Source organism: Festucalex cinctus, chromosome 5 (genome assembly GCF_051991245.1).
Source record: "Festucalex cinctus isolate MCC-2025b chromosome 5, RoL_Fcin_1.0, whole genome shotgun sequence".
Taxonomy (NCBI): domain Eukaryota; kingdom Metazoa; phylum Chordata; class Actinopteri; order Syngnathiformes; family Syngnathidae; genus Festucalex; species Festucalex cinctus.
This window is the reverse complement of record NC_135415.1, coordinates 18822523-18846177: the sequence shown is the minus strand read 5'-3', so window position 1 is coordinate 18846177 and position 23655 is coordinate 18822523. Positions and strand designations below refer to the sequence as shown.

Genomic DNA, 23655 nt, shown 5'->3' with positions numbered 1-23655 from the left:
TGAAGAACAATGTGGATAATTTTGTTAGTTATTCAAATTATATTCACTTCTGGTATAGGGAAGAGTATTAGGGCAGCATTGAAAATAAACAAAATTACAATAAAAGTGTTGAGAAAAAAAATACATTACATCAATATAGTTATATATATATTTGTCCCTCCCATATTGTCATATTCATATGCTTTAAAAAATAAATGAACAGATTGCCTGCTTTAGATTGCCATTTATCTTAAAACAATTCTATCAAATTATGTACCCTCTTCCCAAAAAATGTGAGAGAAATGCAGTTTCAGCCCTGCCAGTGATTGCAGATAGCATGGATTGAAGGGGAACAATGTCGCTCTGTGCTCGCTTGGTTTTGTCTGCTCAGCGTCTGGAGGGGAGTGGGCGAGAGAGGAGAGAGGGGAGCGAGCGAGGGAGCAAGCGGGTAAGCCACCAGCCCAGAGAAACCTGGAAATCAACGTAAACTTAGCTCTGAGCACGCAAGAAATGTCTACTTTGACATAGCGGTATGCTCGGGGTTGCCGAACAACGCACCGCGCCGTGGCTTTAAGCGACAAGAGCGGGTCGTTTGTGGACAACACTCGCCACGACCGGACAGTGGACGCAAGAAAACAACAACAGTGGTAAAAAAAAAGAAAAGAAAAAAAGAGAGACGAGGATTACACATAGCAGTGACAATAAAACAACAGCGATAGTGCCGAAGGTGAGGTCCGAGCACAGAAGCGGCGTTGAGACTTGAGCTTCTGTTTGGAATGTTCAACATGTGCTTTTCAGGTGTGAACTTTAATCTCAGCAAACAATGAAGACGTAGCGAAGAAAGAAATCATCAAGTGTTTCGGACCTGCTAGCCATTCAGCTTGAGAGCGAATGCGAGGTAAAGCTAACGCGTGCTAGTGCAGCCCATAAGCGCTGTTAGCTTGTGGGCTAACGCTAGCTGGCAGGCTACAACGCGTTTTGGTCAACTTTTGCTATTTGTTTCCCGGGAGCCCAAACACTGACGGAGTGTCCTAACAAAAGAGGGGAAGGGCGGGCTCCCTTCTCGACTTGTTCCCCTCTACAATTTTCCCGGAACGATGGCAGCGGAGGTCAGTAGTGAGGAGACGGGCTCGGTCACGACGGGGACAGGCGGAGGAGGCCCGGAAACGGCCCCGTTCCCTTGCTATCCCAGGTCAACCAGAGTGAGGGCGGCGGATTTGGAACCTGCACCGGCCCTCCGCCAACACTCAAACACGTCTCCGGACTCGCTCCCGGACATGAGTATGATCTATCCGGTGTCAAGTGGGGATACAAGCGGGTCAGCCCTGTCCACGGCAGGGAGTGGCGGAGGTGGACATTCACTTTTCCAAGGAACGAGCTCAGGGAACGTGGGCGGCATGTGCGGCTCTCCCACTTCAGAGGCACCGGCCTGTCGGATTTCGCCCACATCTACAGTCCCGGACGGGGTGACCGACTTCCCCCCACTACCGCCCCCTCCGCCGCCTCTTCCTCCCCCTCCAGGTTGTGGCGGCACGATGGATGAAAGCGACCTGCAAGATGGGCCGGAATATGAGGAGGAAGAGGTGGTGTTCCCCCTCTCTGCACCACCCACAAACCAGTGAGTACAACAGTGACAATCAATCTTTTTGCAATGATGTGTGCAAATTAACAGTTTTGGTTGGCAAAAAAAAAAATACATGGGAATACATCAGGATTTCACAGAATTAAACGTTGGTTCTTCAAACGGAATGTACATTTACAATTGTCCATTACATCACCATACTTTTTTTGTGGCCTGAAAATGCCCAGTACAGTACAAAAGTGTTAATAAATAAATAAATAAATAAATAAATAAAAAAGTTGATAATGTTGAAAAAGTTTGTTCAAACGTACCTTGTTGGTGCTTCGGGTGGAGATTAATGGCATGCATCTGGTATGTTCATGAGCCAAGATGTTAGCACTTCTTCTTTCACCTCTGATATGATAAGAGGCCATAAATAATCGCTTTACAAACAAGCCAACTGTGCACTGTACCAACAATTGCATGGTTGAGACTAGAGACTTGTGCAGGGTTTGCTCCACTACAAATCACAAATAGGTTGGTATGAAATGACATGCTCCTTGTGAGTTGCATACCAATGGAGATGCTAAGATAACGTTCATGCTTTCCATCACATTTGTAGGGACTCTCTCCTGCACAAGTACTTACATATGGGTACTCTCCAATATCAAATACTGATAGACCACCACTAAGTCACAATTGTGATGACGTTTTATTTAAACCAAGTATTGTTTAAAAACTATGTTTGAAATTGTGTTAAAAATGGCATAAATTTCACTCTTTGACTCATATATAACACTTTTTAGTTTGGGTGCACCAATACCACTTTTTTCAGACGGAGTACGAGTATGGGATGTTTTTGAAAGCACTGTTCACAAGTATCTGCGCCAGCACTGGAATGATCGGCATCTTGTTTCACCTCTACTTTTTAGACACCTGCCTTTCTGTTTTTCTAACTGTCTATATATAGCCCGTAATTCTAAGCATTTTAGTTAAAATCAAAGCGATAGCGGGACATCTGAAATGATACATTATCACATCATCACGTACTTCTCTTTGCACTAAATGTTTGGGTTTTTTTTACGGGCAAGTTGTTTTTCTGTGAAAAGTGTTATTAGTTCGAGAATTGCCATAGTTACCCAAGTAATGACAAAGTGATCAAAGGAACCATTGATAATGATCCATTTGCTGTTTCACTGTACAGGCCAGCGTGTACGTGTACTTAGATTTACATGGCTTAACTTTTGAGATTGTATGGATAGGAAACACAAAATCCACCAGGTAACCTACGGGGCAGAGGAGGGCTGGGGCCGGGCCTGGCGAGTGACCGTGTCGCTGGCTCAGCCAGAAGCGAGCAGCCTGGAGCGGATGACGGAGCTCCAGAAACTTGGTGCTTGCGGATGGCCAGTTGCCGCTACTCACGGGGGTAGTTTTATGAGTACATACTTAGAGTATCGTCACGGCAACGCATACTAGTATTATCAGTGTATTCCTACAATTAAAAACTTAAGGCTGTACTGTTTAACAGTATATTATACGTTTAAGCTCCACCGTGAACTTCTGCTTTCCAGATACCATCTCTGTAAATACGTAACACAACACCCAGTGGTAGCTGTCATATTTGTGCAAGTGTAGACATGTTATTTATTTATCTATTTATTTATAAGGCAATAAAGTGTTATTTGGGTTCCTGTTTGTTGAAATGGAAAATGCACCCTATCATTATTACCGGTATTCAAATTTTCGGAAGTCTTTTACATGCAAAAAATATGCAGTCATACATTAAGAGTAGACTGAAGACGTCAGAGTGTTTTGCTGTGCCCCAGAATTGTCTTCAATAGTTTTATGCTGCAGCTGGATACTTTATGTAATCTTTGCTCGTGCCACTTAGCATTGCTCAGTCTCTAAATGATGTCATGGAAAGATGACAACATACACCAAGTCATTTTGCGGATAATTTGTTTTTATGACTGAACTACTCTCTGCACTTTGTTGTCGTCATAAGCTTACACGATCAATGTTTTTGACATTTGTGAGTCATTTCAGAATAATTCACACCTGCATTGCAATGAACCAAACCACTTCCCCATCTCTACTGAAGGTTCTAAAATGACGCTATACCAATCTCATACAGCCTTCGCGTTTGTTTTACTCTCATTTGCGAAGTGCAGCACTTGATCACTTTTGGCCCTCGTGATATGAGATATGGAAAGGCCGGAGTGTGAAGTGTGGATTCAGCTTTTATTTTAGGTACCCACCCTATTATATCTCCTTGTCGATTGGACAAGCAAGCAGCAGTCCAGCTCAAATTGTTTTGATTGTGCTGCTGAGGCTTGAATAGTGCACTCATACGAGTGTTAACCTCAAACTACATTTTAGACATTTCACAGATATTAATATTTTTACCAGTTTCTTCAATCAGTTCAATTAATTTTAGCGCAGTCAAACACTATTTTTTTAATCAGATTCACATCATAGAATTTTGATTAAGCGCGTAATTAAAAAGGCTTTTTAATCAATATTTTTTTTCCGTCAAATTGAAAGAGCACCTTTTATGTGTTAATTCTTTTGACATTTAATGTTATGAGGCCGTCTTCAACATTTTTTTGATCCACTGCACATGCTCATCCTCCGTGTTTTCTAATCAGTTGTAACTTTGACAGCACTAATTGATTTATATAAGTACGGAAGTTTCACTTCTGCACATATCAGCTATTATTGAAATTAGTGTAAGAGAAGTTGAATTGATATTGTATAAAATGCAACACAAAAAAAGGAAATGACACTCAGATAGGTTAAACCAGCTTTGATGGAAGCTTTAAAAACTGTTTATGTGGGTACATTTATTATGAATGTTGTACTCACAACAAGATTTCACCCTGATAGTAGCACCATTTCTCACCATGGACTGTATGTCTTCTGTAATTGGGACCAAGACTGGTGTACAATTCCTTGGAGTTAGCAGCTTGTGAAGTGTAAAATATTGTGGAAAATATTTGCCCTTATAGAAGTGGCCTTCGCTGCATGATGCACACTGACCGTGAAAGCTCAACTCGGCACATTGAACAGAGTGAAAGTGTGAAAAAATGCATGAGCGAGAGAGGCATTCATAAACACCTTCTGCGCCCGACGGGCCATTGATAAACTTGGTGTTTCCAATAAATTAGTGTCACACTGATGGAGAACAAAGTCAAGCTACAATTGGCCCCACAAGGGTTCATTGCTACTGCCTGGAGAAAGTGCAAGCTTAATGCCTGAGCTTAAACAAACAACTCTGGGAAATGAGTCGTAGATTTCAAGTTTCCACGAAGATTAGAGGCTGCCTCAGTCAGAAAGGGTTTCCCAGAGTTGTTGGTCAAGGAGAAAAGTGGGTGGTTTAGAGATTATTGCCAGGCATGTGAATGAGTTACCTGATGTCATAGCCGGTGATGGAAACATACTTTTTTCACTGCATAGATGCCCATTGTGTAGTGTGATATGGACAATGGGGTTCCTGAAACAAATTGGATCTCAAGGTCTATATTGCAAGTTTGCAATACCTACCCATATATGAAAGTTATGAAACTTTGTGCTGCATATTGATGAGGGAAAAGCCTACATTTCCCATATGTTTGCATTGCATTATGCAATGTCCTGTCATGACCTTCTACAGTAGATAAGTGTGTGTCTTAATTAAATGTATACCATAATTTCCGCACTATAGAGCGCACCTGATTATAAGCTGCACCCAGTACAGGAAAAAGCATTTTGTACATACTAACTTAAGCCACACGTGCCTACATTAAAACACGAGATGTTGACAAAGAAAGACGGTACACAGAAAGAGTTTTCAAAGGTTTAATAATATACCTTAGCTTTTCTTTCCAAACAGTGCCTGTGATGCGGCAGTAATACAACACTAATAGAGCTGGTTAAAAACAAAAAAAACAACAAAAAAAAACAAAACATGCCGGTTAAAGTCACTGAGAGAGAGACTAATTGTATTTTCCATGGTGAGGTTCTGTTCATGCTCATTTTATTCATGCACGAAGCTCAAAGTTGCATTAAACTCTCGTCTTCCTCGACACATATATTCCACCTGCCTCACTCTTACCTTTTCTGCTCGAGCGCCCCTGGCGGCCGTTAAATTAGCCGCATCATTGTATAAGCCGCAGGGTTGAAAGCGTGTGAAAAAAGTCGCGGTTTATATTCCGGAAATTACGGTACATATTACCTACTATAACTTTTTTTTGTTTTGTTTTTTTTTGTTTTGTTTTTGACTATTACTCCTGGAACAGAAAACCAAAAGATGACATAAGCAGACCTCATTAACAAGCCATTCATTCAGACTATAATCAAAATGATGTGGTCAGTAGTCTTGCTTCCCATGTCATTTTAACTGTGTTGTCTTTAGATGTTTGGGGCAAGGCTGGGGCCAAGCTTACATTAATTAATGTCTTAAGACCTATGCGCGTCACAGGATGATGACGACGCCTATCTGCCCATGTGCAGCAACATGTGTATTCATACAGATGCCCAAGTGCAAAATTGCCACTCCCTACCATTTCTGTCCCACTGAGTCAGAAACCAATCGGCTGCATGCTCTTGGTTTTTATGAGGGAGAACAAGGGAAGAGGAGTAGGCAGAAAGTCAGAGGGAGGATAAGTAAGAGCAACAACTGCAGGGCTACACTTTACCTCACTCTCCTTCATAAGAACGATCAAACTCCATTATGCTGCTAATGGATAACAGACGTCGTTAGTAAAAATAAATGCACGAGTGGCGTTCGTCTGAGTCTTTGCGCCCTCGTCCTATTTCTGTGGATGTTGACGGGGATGAATGCATCAAGTCGACAGCGGCATCGCATCATCATGGCTTGTTTGGATTTCAAGCTGCCTGGGCTCAGCTTCCCACGTCAAAGCTCACAGTTGGCCAGGCGGTAGCCGCATCAGTGGAGCGGGTACAGCTTGTGAGACCACGGGACACAGTGGAGGGAGATGCAGCAGAGGGCGAACTCGTCGTAAGTGGGGCGTCCATTAAATCAACAAGCCATACCTCAATTCCTAACCAGCTGCTTGACAGCGCCTGCTGGTTTGCTCTACTCCAGATTCAAATTCGGCTTCAACTATTGTGTTTAAAGTGGTACATGAATCGATGTGCGCTGCATTCGGTGCATTGTTGAATTCATCAGTTCATGGTACAATTTGTGTTAAAATTCTTTCTGAACATGTTCTGCTCTATCCCCCGATGAATTTTGGCAGCTCCGGTGAGGTATCACTAATGTCAAATAATGCAATCTTTCTTTTTGAAGTTGATGAGGTCTGTGTCTGTACTGCTTGTGTGGAATTTGGCTATTAAGCAAACGGGCATTGAGTTTTTTGATGACCAAACATTATTACAACTGCATACGTTTATCACAGCATTGGCTTCTTTTCTTGTTTAATTAATTATGTAAGTAAACTATTCCGTTTTCAGTTAATCCATTTATTGCCAATTGCCTAATCACTTTTAAGGCCGAGCGTACAACTTGTCGGTAATCCTCAAAATACCCATTAATGAGTGGTGTACAGATTTAATACTCACACACAGTGCAAATTGCCTATTGTATTTTGATACATTTGTTAAATTGCTTATAGGACAATGAAGTGGCAAGTTAAAGAAAGTGGGTCAAGTTTGTTTTCTATTTCTAAAATAGAATAATAATACTTCAAGAAGTATTAAAAGTGTGAGACTGTTGAAAATTTTTCTAGGTCAAGTCAACTTGCAAACAGTATTTTTCCACAGAATTATTATTATTAATTCATAGTCTAGCTCCTTTAGACTACCCAATGAGGAATCACATCTCGGTCACCATTGAGGTAGTCAAACTTGAGGTAGTCAAACTTGCTGTATCTGGGCCGAGGCTGCATTCTTATTTTTTCGACATGGTCAACTTCATCAGTCTTGAGTGATACATTACTTGACAGCTGACAGTCAGTCCAATATGCTCACAGGAAACGCTAAAATTATCTGCCTTTTCATCTTGCCTCATGATAACATGACACTGTAGGCCACTCTACATATTTTTGTGTGATCGTACAGTGGTGAATTTATGTTAGGGGGAAATGGTGTCTTCTCCAGGCTTAGACCTATTTCTGATGTTGTTAAAAAGGTCCTCATTAGTCTTTTGGTCGTGGAGTGAGGTGAACATGCAGAATGAGTCTTTCCGTTGAGTGGGGTGTCAGTCATGTAGAGAAAGAGGATGTCACTGTGCTGCTCGCTGCTCATGTTCAGACATGACAGGGCATTCCTCATGTTGATAGCGCCTATTTCTATAATCATTCACTACCATGGCTGATGCTTCAGTCTGTGTCTATGTGCCTGCTTGATCTACCCTGTCATATGAGATTGAGTTTTGAAGTTTAGATGATATACACGTTACATATTTTGCCCATATCTTACCAACAGTAACAGATGAATCTATGGATGGGCGTTTACCAGTAACTCAATGATCCCAGTCCCACAAATAATGCACACATACGCACACTCACTTCGCTAGCCTGCGTGCTCACATGGCTAGCCTGTGTAAATTCATTCTATTCACTGTATTAGGGTTGTGATTGATCTGGAGGCATGTGAAAATTTCTCTTGATTGTTTTGAACTCCTGTTTCTATGCCAATATCACATTGAGCCGAATCATGATGTGCTGAGTTTTGCCATCGCAGAAGTCTGTGTGGATGTGGCCCTTAGGTCATGTGAAACCTCTTCATGTCACTAAACAAAGCAGTCTATATGTGTACTTTATATTTATGCAATATGCACAGTTAAGTAAACAATTTTTAATATTATAACTTGTAATATTTAAGATACTAACCAGTGAATTTACATGCTAAAAAAACATTCAGCTGAAAATGAGCAACATTTTGAACTGTTTTTGTTTTTGTATGTAGTCATTTTTGTTAAATGGCAGAACTTTTTTTTTTTTTTTTACATCGCAATACAATTCTAGTTCTACAATTAAATGAGCCTCACATGTACAGTATATAATTTGTGGCAGTGTTATATGTATAATTAATAGTGGGGTAGTGTGTGCACAATTTTGGATGGCAAGTGCTTAAACCTCGTAATGTGGTCATAATTGGAGCCAAACTACTTTGGCTTATAAAACGATGTGCTGATCTATGCTTTCTGACACTTTCATTTTGGCTTTCCCTCTTCACTCATATATCTTTCTTCAGCATTATTTCCCACCGTTGTCTTGGATCCTTGATGCGGTTTGGCCCAACTCTCTAGCTGCACTAAATCGCCCTCCTCAATACTCTTATCACACAAATCTGTCCAAAGCCCCCTTCACAGACACTTTACTTTCCTGTTCCTTGGTTTCCCCTCTGTAAGCTCTCCTTGGTAGCAGGCTTGGCTTCACGCTTTTTCCAAAAAGAGACATGTAAGTTCATAACTACACAGGAGCCCTTTTAGCTCTCCTGTTAACAAGAAGTACTGCTGCTACCCAACCCTTCTGAGTGGCCTAAATTTGGATAAGGCATGTTCATTTTTTACCCCAGTTGGCCACGGACTACAAGATTCAACTTCACCTGATGAAAATTTCAAAAAGCGGTCTAAAAGCAAGAGAGCAAGTGGTCTTGAAATCCTTGACTTTCTTCAAGCATTTTCATATACTTATTTAATGTGTTGGTTGTTTTTTTTCTCTTCATTTTGTCTAGATTGTACATAAACACTGCTGCACACCACATTCACATTGATTGTTTGAGTCATGTTTTGTTGCGTGTTTGTCCAGGTGGTACCATGGCAAGCTAGACCGAACCATTGCTGAGGAGCGGCTGCGCCAGGCCCGGACCCATGGCAGCTACCTCATCAGGGAGAGTGACCGCCGGCCCGGTTCCTTTGTCCTGTCTTTCCTCAGCATGACCAATGTGGTCAACCACTTCAGGCAAGTTTCCATACATGCAGAATGGATACTTTGTGGCACTTTGCTTTGTCTTGGTTATTTTTCCTATAGGGGTATTCCGGTGCAGTTAAAATCAAAAAAATAAAAAATCATCCTATTTATGTGAATGTTTGTTTGAAATTACCAACACAGATCCAGGATTAGTCTAGGTCTACAGTAGTATGTCACAATGATAAACCAAACTACCAAATAACTAAAAATCCGCCGCATAAGAATACATTTCTGTGAAGCAAATTTCTACTTGGAATCACATTTTAGCTGTTTAATCATGCAAGTTTTTGAGCTTCCCATCTGTTGTTTGGCTATATACATGCAGTAGCATGCACAAGTCTGACAATGTAAATAAGTGTGAACAACAAAGGTCATACTATATTTATCTGTTGACAATATTTTCCACCAGTCATTTTGGAAACCACAAGTGAAAAATTAATCCAATTCAGAAACCCTGACATGTAACTAGCATTTTGTTGTATTTAGAATAGATTCATATAGGTTTCTTGAGGAAAACCACATAAACTTGAAGTTTATGGTGAAATATTGCATAGTTGTGTGTCAAGATGACAAACTATATATTTGGAATATTTTACATTATTGTACCTAATTGTATAGGTATTCATCCATTAGCTTTTCATTTATTAAGCATAAAAGTGACATGACCACCTTTTTTAATAACTGAACATTCATTAAACCTCATTCCTTTGATGTATGGGAAGTTTGTGAACAAAAAATAAAAGAGGAAGGTGAGTGAACTTCTGTTAGCTTTTCCCCGAGAGCTTTTTATTTACAGTAAAACTTTTCGATGGATAGGGACAGAGCCCTGTTGTAAATAATGAAAATTTGCCAATATTTGACAGCTACTCAAAATATAGTTGCTGGCAAAGCACTTTTTACCCATTAGACAAGGATATGACACAAAAAAAAAAGAGAACATAGGTAGGTGAGTTGTTCATTCAATAATGGAGGATAGGTTCTCACCAAATGAATCTGCAAATGCCAAACCTCAAATATGTGGGGGTTTACTGTATGGTTTCCCACCCGAGAGAGGTTATCGTTTGTGCTTTGGAGAACGTATGCTGTTCTAATTAAATATCAGTGACTGTGTATTTTACTCATAGAATTCATGTGAGGCCGTGTTGTAATTATTACCGGTGAGTAAGCAAAAATTACCCCTCGAAAGAAATTCTGAACATGAGGTTAATTGCACGACACTTCAAATTGTTGATATGCTCGGTTGGCCCATGAATCAGACCAGTAAAAAAAAACAACAAAAAAAAAAACTCAAATAATTAGCTGCGATGTATTAGAATGCATTTTTGCAGCTTTTTTTTATATGCATATTGCAAACATCCACTAGTACATACATCTATCTATATTGTAGATCGTAATATTTGTTTCCACCACATGTCCTATGTAAATAAGCAAACTGGTCAACATTACTTCTATACTCTGTGATGATGAAATACTGTATAATTGACTGTTGTCATTGTTTTGTGTTCCCGCTTCAGGATAATTGCCATGTGTGGGGACTATTACATTGGCGGGAGGCGGTTCTCTTCCTTATCAGACCTAATTGGTTACTACAGCTACGTGTCTTGCCTGCTCAAAGGAGAAAAGCTGCAGTGGCCTGTGGCCCCTCCAGAGGTTAGACTATGAGCCTATCACTGGAATATTGTTGACATTATACAAGAATATCGGAGAAGATCATTTGAGATAAACTGCATTCAGACACTTGACATTCAGTAGAACTATTTAAGTAATTTGCATAATGATTATAGAGAAAATGTGACATGAAGAGATAAATGTCACATTCAGAAGGTGAGAATTATAATTATGTCTATTTTTTTTGTCTCTTTGCTTAGCCTGTAGAGGACAGGAGGAGAGTAAGGGCCATACTGCCATACACCAAAGTGCCAGATACTGATGAGATCAGGTAAGCACAATTTATAATTGAATTACGGTACACATGTAGCAAATACATATGAAATACAGTTCAGATGGATGAATGACTGAGCTGTACAAAGCCTCGAATGTTGTCAAAGCCCGACCTCTGCTGGTTAGTTCATAGTACAAATACTAGGAAATGGGTTGTGGTTAGTGGGGATGAGTCAGTTAAAAAAACAAAAACAAAAAACCCGCACAATTTTATGTCACATAGTCCCTCTCACAACATGAAACTATATTGACCAAATGTGTCTCTAGCTTCCTGAAGGGAGACATGTTCATCGTTCACAATGAACTGGACGACGGCTGGATGTGGGTGACGAACGTTCGTACGGAGGAGCAGGGCCTCATCGTGGAGGATCTGGTGGAGGAGGTGGTAAGTACGTCCTATATTGACTTTTAGTACACTATATTTCATTTAATTGAAGCAGTAACAATATCAACATTCCATTTGAGTGGTTCTCAAAATTTTACACCAAGTACCACCTTAAAAAATAGGTCTCAAAAAATGCAGTGGCTAGTGGTATTTTTACCACAGTTTGAGAATTACTGATCAGTTGCGTTCAAATAATAGTTTTATTATGCATCATTAAGTAGGATAGTAACCACCATCAAATGGCTAAAACTCTGTAATAGGAAAGTAACTAAGTGGTGTTGGCCGATCACAACATAAAAACATATAATGTGACAGTTGGAAATTAAGTACAGTTTTGAAAAAAAAAAAATGCATCTTGACAACTTTCCATTAATGTATTTCTAGTGTCGGGAAGAGGATCCACATGAAGGAAAAATGTAGGTGTTTTTTTTTTCTTTTAATTATTATTATTTTTATGGTGTTCATTTATGGCTGGATGTGAACAAATTGTCTAATGCTGCTCACGTTGCATCCTCTACAGTTGGTATCATGGAAAGATTACTAAACAAGAGGCCTACAACCTGCTGATGACGGGTAACACTCTTCTTTCACTCTCACATGCCATTTTTTTAAGTGTCCATGTCCGTGCAGTATAATCAACTTTGAGATCAATATATAATGACGGATTTGACCAGTAAGCATCCCTTCTCTCCCACTTATGAATAGTTGGCCAAGTGTGCAGTTTCCTCGTGCGGCCATCAGATAACACACCTGGGGACTACTCCCTCTTTTTTCGCACCAATGAAAACATCCAAAGGTTTAAGATCTCTCCCACCCCCAACAACCAGTATATGATGGGAGGGAGGTACTATAACAGGTCTGTACTATTGACACATGCGTTCACAATCACCATATAATTGTGTATGAATGTGTGTCTCATTCGTGCTCTTGTTCGGTAGTGTTGACGACATCATCGACCATTACAAGAAAGAGCAGATTGTCGAGGGTTACAACTTGAAAGATCCTGTTTCAGTACAGGTAGATAGATGGATATAGAATGTTTAAAAATAATAATGTAACTCAGTTTCTCTATATACCTTGCTTAATTATTCAAAATAATAATATTTGCATGACTTTGTACACAGATTAATATCTTAACAACATTTAGCTAAGATGTAATCAACAGATTGATTGTTATAACAGCGCACCTTGTGTTTGTGCTTAATTAGCACCAAGAACAAGTCATCACCGACACGGTGGATGGGAGAGAAATTTACAACACAATCAGACGAAAACCAAAAGATGCGTTCTACAAAAACATTGTCAAGAAAGGCTACCTCCTCTTCAACAAAGGTTTGTCGCACAAATATTATTTTACTGACACAGACATGATCTCTCACTACTATTGTGGTTAATTTTCTCTCATGCTTCCAGGCAAAGGCAAACGATGGAAGAACTTGTACTTTATCTTGGAGGGTAATGATGCACAGCTAATCTACTTTGAGAGTGAGAAAAGAGCCACCAAACCCAAAGGGCTGATCGACCTAAGTGTGTGTTCGGTGTATGGTGTTCACGACAGCCTTTTTGGCAGGTAAGGTGTTATCATATTATTCTGTGGCATGATTTACTGAGGCTGTTTGGAGAAGGTATCAGGTAATACAATGTTCTTTTCTTTTTTATTGCTCATTTTCAGGCCAAACTGTTTCCAGATTGTTGTCCAGCACTTTAGTGAGGAACAATACATTTTCTACTTTGCTGGGGAGGTTCCGGAGCAGGCGCAGGTAATAAAAGACTGTGACATAAACCTCAAGTCGTCCGTGTCTTCAAAGACTTGCAGTGCTAAAATGTTCTATTATTTTCTTGGGACAAAGTTTTCTGAGTTATTTTCATGTTCTTTATTTTACTTCTTCTTTCCAGGATTGGATGAAATGCCTTCAAACGTTCTGTAGTAATTTAAGGAAGACAACTCAGCCCACCTCCAACAAAAGGTTAAGACAGGTACGCACAAATGCATACGTGTCACGTTTCTTCAGCAATAAAGAAGATGGTTGTGGGTCTTTGCTCATCTTCAGTGCATAATGAATGGGGAGGTGTGATCCAAAAGTTATGAACATATTTCCAAATGCATTGAGGCCGAGCCAAGTGCACTCATGTGGTCATTTGACTTTATTTTCTTAGGTGGGAAAGAAAATAGGCATGTCATTGCAACTGATTTACATCTGTTTCAAACTCGAACTGCTCTCTTCTGTCTTAGGTGAGCAGCCTGGTGCTGTATGTGGAGGAGGCCCATAAGCTGCCGGTGAAGTATTTCAACAACCCTTATTGTAACATCTACCTGAACAACGTCCAGGTGGCCAAAACGCACCCAAGAGAGGGGCCAAACCCGGTCTTCACAGAGGAGTTCATTTTTGAGTGAGCCTCCTTTTTTGCTTCACATTGGAGATTCTTCTTCTTGCTTACTAAATTCAAAATCCTGTTTGTCTTTTTATAGTGACCTCTCGAGTGAAATCAACAGATTTGAGATCAGCCTGAGCAACAAAACAAAAAAGAGCAAAGAAAGTGACATCTGTATGTGCATCTGTGTGTTTTAAGACCACATGTAGTCTTGCCTATTTTGTTTTCTAATCTTTCTGACATTTCCTGTTTTGGTTCTTCTTTCCCTCGATATAACCCCCCACCCACAACTAGTATTCATGCGTTGCCAGCTTAGCCGTCTGCAGAAGGGCCAGATGATTGACGAGTGGTTCCCTCTCAGCTCCCACGTGCCTCTGAAGGGCATCGAGCCAGGCTCCTTACGTGTACGTGCGCGATACTCAATGGAGAAGATCATGCCCGAAGAGGAGTACAGCGAGTTTAAAGAGGTCAGCTCCACTGCCGTTCACACTGGCTGATCCATACACTGTCCACAATGATCACATGTTTGCATGTCCTCATGTAGATGATACTGCAGAAAGAGTTCCATGTCATCTATGCTCTGGCCCACGTGTGTGGTCAGGATCGCACCTTACTGGCAAGCCTCCTCCTGAGGATCTTCAGACACGAAAAGGCTGAAGCTCCTCTTCTCAGGACTCTCAATGACCGAGAGATTAGCGTGGAGGGTAAGAGAATTAAATTGAAGTGAAAATGCTGTGTAGTGTACAGTTGTTACTTGTTACCAAAATGCCAGTCTGTCACTCACCTTTGTGACTGTAGTGCAGTTCTAATTACAGTCGTATCTTGATTTTACAAGACCAAGCCCATAAACTCAATTTACTCAGTTGTGCCTTGAGTGACCCGATTTATGGCCAATTGAACAAAAAAAAAAAAAAAAAAAAAAAAAAAAGTCCCCCAGTTGAAGGTTCAAGAGGAAGTCAACTTTAAAACATTTCTTGACAATAACGTTATATGTAACCTCTCAAGTCCAAGCATGACATTCTGATTAATATTACATTTGTGGAATATGAGTTGACGTAAAATCCAGCCGTTTTTACCCATCTAAGGGGGCGGCCATTTTGCCACTTGCTGTTGACTAAAGATGACCTCACAGTTGCTCAGGCCACGACCAATCACAGCTCACCTGTTTTCTGAAGCTGGTAAGTCATTGGTCATCGGTCAAGGAAGCTGAGCGGTGATTGGTTGTTACCTGAGACCTGAGCAACATTGATTTGATGTCAGTCGGCAGCAAGTGGCAAAACTACCAGAAATCCTGCCTAAGGTGCCAAGTTGCTTAGGAACGCCACTGATGGTAGCTTATGCTACTTTCCGGCATGATGTATTCTCATGCCACTGTGAAAGTCATCTCATTGAGCACTGTTCGTAACCTCAAAACGTGTATGTCAAGACTCAGGACCAGCATACACTAAAGTACCAGGAGGTTATTTTAAGGTTCAACATTTTTGCTTTCTGAGCTTACATTCACATCATCAACTCCCTACTGTAAATCTAAATATTGCATGAAAGCAAATGACCACAGAAATGACTGTTTGGAGAACATAATTTATTCTGAGCTAGCTTTTTCTGCTTGTGGACAGACGAAGCCACAACGTTGTTCCGGGCGACCACTCTAGCCAGCACACTGATGGAGCAGTACATGAAGGCCACGGCTACGCCCTTCGTCCATCATGCTCTGAAGGACACCATTCTGAAGATTATGGAGAGTAAACAGTCCTGTGAGGTACATCACACTTCCTTAAGTTACGTATTTATTTACTTATACTCTCCTTTTTATATTGCTTTGTTTTCCTGACTAAACTACAACTATAGTAATAAACACATTAAATACCCCTCTGGTTAGTGGCTTTTTTTTTTTTCGTCCTTGGTGCTTGCCGTTATTAGCTTGTGCCAGGTATACCTAATGAAGACTTTTAACATTATAACTAAACGCCTCCATCCACATATATCAATTTTACAAGCTAGATTGGTTGCATTTTCTGTCGCATGAGATGACCATTTCATGGTTTCCGTCTATTTTCAAGTTGAACCCCTCCAAACTGGAAAAAAATGAGGATGTCAACCTGAACCTGGCTCACCTCCTCAATATCCTGTCAGAACTGGTAGAAAAGATCTTCATGGCTGCTGAGATCCTACCACCGTAAGCGCGCAAATGACTTTATAAAGTGCAACCATTTTCATGGTTGAGCTGCAACAGCACAAAGGCAATGTCCCTTGGGAGTCCAATAAAGCTGTTATTGTTATTGTTCCAGGACGCTAAGATTCATTTATGGCTGTTTGCAAAAATCTGTGCAGCAGAAATGGCCAACTAATACCACCATGAGGACCAGAGTTGTAAGGTAAACACAAAAACATACTAAATGCTTTCTTGTTTTATATTATTGCTGATGAAAATTTGAAAATAAGCTTCTTGCCGTTTTCTTGCCTCACTGAACTGAAAACATGGCTGAACGCAGAAGAAAAAATATTGTACATTTTCACCAATCTGATAGGGGCACTTGATTGGTGGCAACTAAACAATTGACAGATATTTTACATTTCAGATCTAGCATAACCTTTTGTCCTGCTTTTAATGTATCTCTCAATCCTATATTTTTTTTGTCTTCCAGTGGGTTCGTCTTTCTAAGACTCATCGGTCCTGCAATCCTCAATCCGAGAATGTTCAACATCATTGCTGGTGAGTTGCCATCCAAAAAACTCACACAAAGTGACTCAATGAATTTGAATGTCATTTTATTGTAACCCCAGCAAAGTCCTTTAAAAATGCTGATGAATATAAAATATTTGCTCTTGCAGACCCTCCATCTTCAACAGCCGGCAGGACACTCACACTGGTGGCAAAGTCAGTTCAGAATCTGGCCAACCTGGTGGAATTCGGTGCTAAGGTATAAGACGTCTTCCTGGAATGTGATTGTTATGCGATCATCTTGACGTTGGGTCATTGTGTCTGCACACAGGAGCCTTATATGGAGGGCGTGAATCCTTTTATCAAAAACAATAAGCATAGGATGATCATGTTTCTGGATGAGTTGGGGGTGAGTACCATTTGTGCGATCAGTGCTAAGGCACAGAAGGAGTTTCTGATAAATATCCATAGGAAGTTTAGATGGGAGGTATTTTGAAAATACAGTCAACACCTCTCATCGGGAGGGGAGGGGGGTTATAGCCCTGCCGCCGATAGCATATACATAAACGAATAGACTGTTCACAAGTTACATTTGGACTTTGTTTACAGAATGTTCGTGATCTTCCTGAAACCACAGAGCACTTTAGGACAGATCTGTCCCGTGACCTGGCTGCATTGCACGAGCTCTGCGCCGCACACTCAGACGAGCTTCGGACGCTCAGTAATGAGAGGGGAGCTCAGCAGGTGAGAGATGGGTGAAGATGATGTTTGTCTGTTTTTCTACAACACCCTCTAAAATGATCACTTTTCAGGAGACCCACAAAATGGGTTTGTTCTACCTTTCACATTGTCAAAGAAACTGATTTTCTATGTATATACTGAAATGATTGTATATGCTATTGGAAATGTAATCAGGAAGACACCGACTTACTGGTGTCATTTTCTTTCTTTCCTGTCAGCATGTGTTAAAAAAGCTGCTGGCCATCACGGAGCTCCTCCAACAGAAGCAGGCTCAGTATGCCATGTCCAACAGCAACAGGTAGTACCACATCCCCCCCACCCCACATCCTACTTCACTTCCATCTCCCTTCCCCTACGACAAGTCTCCTTCACTGGGGGTGCCGCACTGGGGAGACCTCGCATGTTGTACCCTCATCTCCATGGCAACCCCATCCACCACCACCCACACGTCATAGTGTCGTCGTCTGATAGTCCCGCCCATACCCTTCCATGTTGTCCCATTCACCATGAGAGCTATGCAACAACAGCTGAGTACAACCAATGCAGTACTAAACTGGCACCAGTCACTGACAGCTGCCTGCACAGGAAAAACGTTTTTGAACTGTGTGAATGATTCCAACTTTGGGTACATTTAGTTTCCTTGCACATAAGGGACAATATTTGGATCGTGAAAGGTTTTTCTCCGTACCCGCAAAGCTTCTCTAGCACAAATTGCCAAAGTGTACCCCCTCCCGCTTCATATGAGGAAACTGACATGAAGAAGCTAGTTTTTTTTTTTTTTTTTTTTAAACTGGATTACGAGCGAGGATGCTTTTATACTGTATGTAAGTAGTGACTGACTTCTATTCAAGTTTGTGACAATATAGGCAAAGTGCTGAAACGAGCATGGTTCTTTTACGTTTGTTTTATTCAGTGTTTTAGATTGAAACTAAGTCTTTTGAGTAAAGTTATTTTATATAAGAATAAATTCTCTTGCTGGAATCATGAGTATATAAGAGAGATGAGCTGAATTTTTCGCCCTCAGATTGTATCAACTGTTTTGATTGTTTGGTTAAGCTCCCCACCCTCCTCAAATTTTGCAATCCCGGCAAAATGCATAATCCGAGAATCCAAATATGATGCAAAATGTTTACAGCAGATTTTTTGGAAAATAGTACAGACTGTATCAGACATGCATGCACTTATTAAACAGTTTTTGTAAAGTAGTTGATGGACTTCTTCTTTGGCATATTAAAGACACGGTGTATAAAAATAGATTTTATTTGTCACGCACAATGAAAACAAATCATTTATACTGAATGCATTTTGTCACGATTTCAGATTGGTCACTTTGAGGAAGAATGGTCATACGAGGTCTTCATCAGTCCACTCCTGTGATTCAAAACAACGCATTTAAAGTCAAAAAGCTGATTTTGAACCATGTGAATCTGAAGTGTAAACATGATCTCACCTCTTGTATTCGCAGCTCTTTTGCTACGTGGCCTTCCTCCTCGTATCCCCGCTTGCGTTTGCTGTCTCACACACACACACACACACACACACACACACACACACACACACAAAAAACAAAAAAAATTAAGCATGTTGGACTTGTTGAGCTCTCTGATCAATGTTGTGACCAACCACCTTCCATTTTCATTGATGCAACTTTAGATAGTTTTCATTAGGAGTAGTTGTTCCTCCCACCCCATATCACTCCATCTCAAGTAAGTACGTTTACTAGGTGCAGTGTTTTCCAACCTTTATTGAGCCACGGCACAGATTTTACATTAGACTATTTGTAGTGAATAATTTTTTAACTAATTAAGTGCAACAGGATAATTTTCCATGATACTGGTTGGGAATCACTGCACTAGTTATTGACAGTGTGTCCCTTTCCCAACATGTCTACTTTATCTTCCAGGACAGAGTGCACCATCATGTCACTGGCAGCTGCCATCCAAGTCATGTGAATTCCGTGGAATCGCACATGAGAGTCAAAGTGCCGGCCGGAAAGAGCGAGGCCTTGTTTGAGGCCTCAAGTTATTTCTCAGCATGTGGCCTACTATCTCCATAGTTCAAATGCAATATGGCTCCCCCCTATTGAGAGCAGGGGTAGGCGGAAACACATTTGCTGCATATGTGAACATTGTCCTTCCAAAGCCTTTCCCAAATATGCTTTAGACACACTCTTGGAACGATCGATGATGGACCTGAGCTACAGTCAGCTGCAGAACTGAATGAACTCCCTTACATGGATGTGGACATATGGGGAGGCGAGCGGGGTTGACCAAAGCACTGAAGTAGCATCATCTGCAGTCATCAGGGAATTTGAACACGAGACTACACAAGCCTTAAGTCCCCTTTCTACACACCATCCACCCCACGACACTTGCTACATTTTTTTTTTTATATGCTGCTTTGTAGATAGAGAATCAAAATGTGTTTTGTTTATATGACGTAGCTGAACAGCAGAAAGTTAGTCTTGATTAGGAGATGCGTGTGTGTAACCTGTCTTGTGCATGTGTTAATCCTGCTACATAAACGCTGCTCTTACCAACTCTAGGCCGGGATTTAATCAAAAGCTTTCACTTAAAGCAGGGTACACGCACACTGAAACCTGGCTGTGGGTATCCAGATTGTCAAAATGCACTCGCTATCATGACCAACATTGAAATACATTACTGTAATTAGGCCCAAGTGTTCCATCAAAAATAGGGCAGATGTCTAATATTGTATGCCGTTGTAGCATTATGCACAGTTTAAACATTACCACTGCACTTATTAAACATAAAAAAAATATCTGTACTAAATAAATCAAATGTATTGAACATAAGTTACAAATTGTATACTAAAGAAAAAAAACGTTAAACATAACCATGGTACTTAAGAGTTGAATACGCTGTGCTTGAATTTACTGTATTAATATAATAACCCACTAACATTATGCAGTTTTCACATAATTTATGTACCACTAGAGGGAGCACTCATGCTACAATTTGAAAATCACTGCCCTAATGTCCATCCAGCCATACATATTTAAAAATAGTTTTGGATCATTACAAATGTCAGTGTGCATGTACCCAACTTCATCTGCAATCTCTCCCTTTCTCTCGGGGCGCACCCCCACATCTTGACTGTTCTCCTCCACACAAGTAATCACGCCATGCTAGGGTAATTCCACGTTACTTTCGAGGGAATTTTGAAAATACTCCCATGGAAAGTTTCCAACATTTCCCAACCCCACACCCCGGACACTGTGCTGGTGGTAGTCTGTCTTGGCCTCCTTGTCCTAATCCGTGCCTGCCATGTAGCTACAAGTGCGCACGTAACGATACCACAGACCTCACCGAGCATCAACAAGTGAGCGAAAAACCAACACGGTGAGCTGTGCACGCAAGACCCGGCAGCAGCGTGGTGCATTGTACTGTACTTTCTTGTTGTTTCATAAGCTTGATGATGTGTTCCTTTTTATTTTTCTACCTGATACTGAACCTTGAACCTTTTTGCATCTTAGATACGACGACCTGGTAAAAATAAAATCAACTGTTGTGACATGACGCAAACATGGAGTTGTTCACTCGGCCGCGGAAGGTGGAAACTTTTATACACGCGACAGTAAAATTACAACCGGATGCAAATGTAGAAAATGAATCAAATCATGATGACTCTTACTTGTTTGATGTTGTACCAAATTCCACATGGATCCTAGCCAGCTTCTGCTTGCAAGCATTCACCTCATCTGGTTTTGGAAGTTCGTATCGTTTCAGGAGGCTTTTTATCCCTACAGCGGGCAGAAGGAGTGTGCTGTCCACAATCTTGCAGAGAATGCAACATCGCCATCTTGTGGTGGGTTACTCACGTCTCATGGAGTCGTACACCTTGGACAGAGTTTCTTTTTCACCCTTCAGTCCCAAGCATTCAGTCAGGTAACTAGGGTACAAAAAAATGATTGCCTATAGATCTTTCCTGATGTAAAGAGGCAAAAGCTGTTCCACGCCTCAAAATGGCCTACCTCTCTATGTTGAGGCCAGCTCTTGAGGCGCTACTCAAGATAGCAGTTAGTGCAATCTGTGAAGGGGAAAAGAGGAGACCCGCGTCTGTCATGGCTGCATATGCCAGAAAGTCATCCACATTCTTCCTCAGGGACTCTGGGTTCTCCAGGGTAGGATATCTGGTCTGGAAAGGGCGAAATATAAAGAGTAGATAGAATAAAGTACAATTTTAAATTTGATTAACGTAAGGAAATTGTTGCGAAAAATCCAAAAGAAGACCAAATTCAGTGGAAGTGAAAAACAGAACATAACAATTGAGGAAAAACTGTTCAGTTTTCACATTCTAATGTATTTTTAAGCAGTTTTGTATCTTGAGTGTGGGCCCACCTTGAGGTCAATCAGCAGCCCTTCCAGAGGTCTGTAGGGGTTGTGGACCACCAAGTGGAAGTTGAGTTGCTGGACAAGCAGCAGCTCGTACTCTAGAATCTGCTCCGATTCCCGTCCCTGTTCCGCCGGACTCTGTTCCATGAGGTTGCCCACAAACTGGCTAATGGACACATTGAACTCTTCCACCTTGCAGGCGAGATATGCGCATGTCAGCCTGAAACACAGAGGAAAAGGAAGTAAGAAATGACTAAACAGTCTTACTGAGAAGCATTCAAAAAATGTCATTGTAATTCATTTTCTGCTGGTGATGGTCACAGCAGTGACATTATCAGGTTCCGAATTAGATTGCCTAGTGGTGTAAGAATATGACTATCATATGTACTGGTAACTAAGCGTAACTTCTTGTGCCATGTAATGGCGTATTCTGTCACTGTAACATAAACCATTTCTCTGTGCCATTTGGTATTCCCAGTTTCTGTGAACACTTGTACTCACATGATAATCCTTGGGTGGTACTCCATTAGAGAGTTGTTCATGTAGAATCTTCTCAAGTACATGATGGCCGTACCCTGTATACAAAATACACAACTTTCTCATAATCACAGGAACTAGTTTAGAGTGTTTTTAGGTAATGTTTTTTGTTTTGTTTTTACAGTATCAGGCAAGTCTGAATATGCCGCAATAGAACCGAGGAGCTTTATTTAGACAAAAGCAGCCAGTGCTTTGCTGCCATCTTGGTGTCAAGCAGCTATGCCCAAGTGAGCTGAGGAATTCTATTTTGACCTGTTTTAGTGCTATCTTGGCATTAGGAACTATAATGTCACTAGTTGAGTTTCATTTTGTCATATATAATGTTCTTGTGTCACTGCAGTAAACTTCAAATGGAAGTGACAAATGAACAGCTTAAAGCAAACTTTGAGAACTGTAGGAACGAGTCTGCTTTTCAGTTCCTCAAAGTGATGTTATACTATAATCCCCCGTTGTTGATAGCAGGTAAGTAAGAACAGTTACATTGTTTTGATAAAACTTTAAATACATACGATGACAGACTTGGGCATTGCTGGCTTGAAAACATTGCAGAAGTCTAACAGTGTCCTCTCGTAGTTTCTGAAGAGAACATCTTCTTCCTGCCGATCCAGGAACATGGACTCATTTACCACGTGCTGTGGAATAACACATAAAGAGGTGGTGTCAAGTTAAGGTGCGCAAAGTTAAGTTGGGTAAAATTTGTAGTATTTTTACTGATATTGACCTTCCCATTTTCTCTTATCTTCTTCCTGAACTTCTGGTTGGCTTCATATCGCAACAGTTCCAACTCTTCTTCGCTGTTAAACGTCCAGTATTTTATTTGTGAGCTGTCATGGAACATGGCTGCAAGAGAAGACGTCACAGAAGGTGAGTTATCTTTTGTAGGCTGCTCACAGTGACAAATTCATTTTATTTTCTGGCTGGTATTTATTTACCAGTGATCAAAAATAATGGCTTAGCCGTTGCGTTTACTTACTGTACGTTCGTGTGTAAGCTGCGTTCAACTACGGTTGTCGTGCATGCTACGTCGGCTCCCAGTAAGTCTACCTAATATTACTTATTTAGAGGAAAAGAACATATATTTACCGGTAATGACAACAATTTGTTGGCTAGCAGCTTGTTTGCTTCGGTGAACCCAAAAAAAAAAGACCGGTCGCACGTGGTGACGTCACACCAGGTCGTCGCTTGCTGATGATGCTGCCGTAATC

General features: G+C 40.8%; 2 protein-coding genes across 5 annotated transcripts; one reads left to right on the top strand and one right to left on the bottom strand.

Moving 5' to 3' along the window:
• Nucleotides 1-381: 381 nt before the first annotated feature.
• Nucleotides 382-21097, top strand: LOC144018843 (ras GTPase-activating protein 1-like). Of its 2 annotated transcripts, none has more exons than XM_077521439.1 (26): nt 382-1597; nt 9295-9447; nt 10971-11106; nt 11325-11395; nt 11665-11782; nt 12167-12198; nt 12303-12355; nt 12488-12638; nt 12721-12799; nt 12991-13114; nt 13196-13352; nt 13455-13542; nt 13679-13759; nt 14016-14173; nt 14253-14329; nt 14450-14622; nt 14700-14859; nt 15772-15914; nt 16216-16331; nt 16444-16530; nt 16801-16868; nt 16988-17076; nt 17149-17226; nt 17427-17561; nt 17777-17856; nt 19462-21097. In XM_077521439.1, the coding sequence occupies exons 1-26, from the start codon at nt 1077-1079 to the stop codon at nt 19508-19510; spliced, it is 3177 nt and encodes a 1058-aa protein (XP_077377565.1). In that variant the 5' UTR covers nt 382-1076; the 3' UTR covers nt 19511-21097. The 2 variants fall into 2 exon arrangements, with proteins under 2 accessions (XP_077377565.1, XP_077377566.1); XM_077521440.1 differs by lacking the exon at nt 382-1597 and adding an exon at nt 6163-6539.
• On the bottom strand, nt 18803-23655 carry ccnh (cyclin H). 3 transcript variants are annotated; one of them, XM_077521442.1, is made up of 10 exons: nt 23534-23655; nt 23172-23290; nt 22960-23082; nt 22415-22488; nt 21920-22133; nt 21553-21716; nt 21400-21470; nt 21213-21321; nt 19009-19069; nt 18803-18929 (listed from the first exon to the last, which is right to left on the bottom strand). In XM_077521442.1, exons 2-10 carry the CDS (start codon nt 23286-23288, stop codon nt 18903-18905), a joined length of 960 nt encoding a protein of 319 aa, XP_077377568.1. In that variant the 5' UTR covers nt 23289-23290; nt 23534-23655; the 3' UTR covers nt 18803-18902. The 3 variants fall into 3 exon arrangements, with proteins under 3 accessions (XP_077377568.1, XP_077377569.1, XP_077377567.1); XM_077521443.1 differs by having other exon boundaries at nt 19009-19073; nt 23424-23649; XM_077521441.1 differs by having other exon boundaries at nt 23424-23649.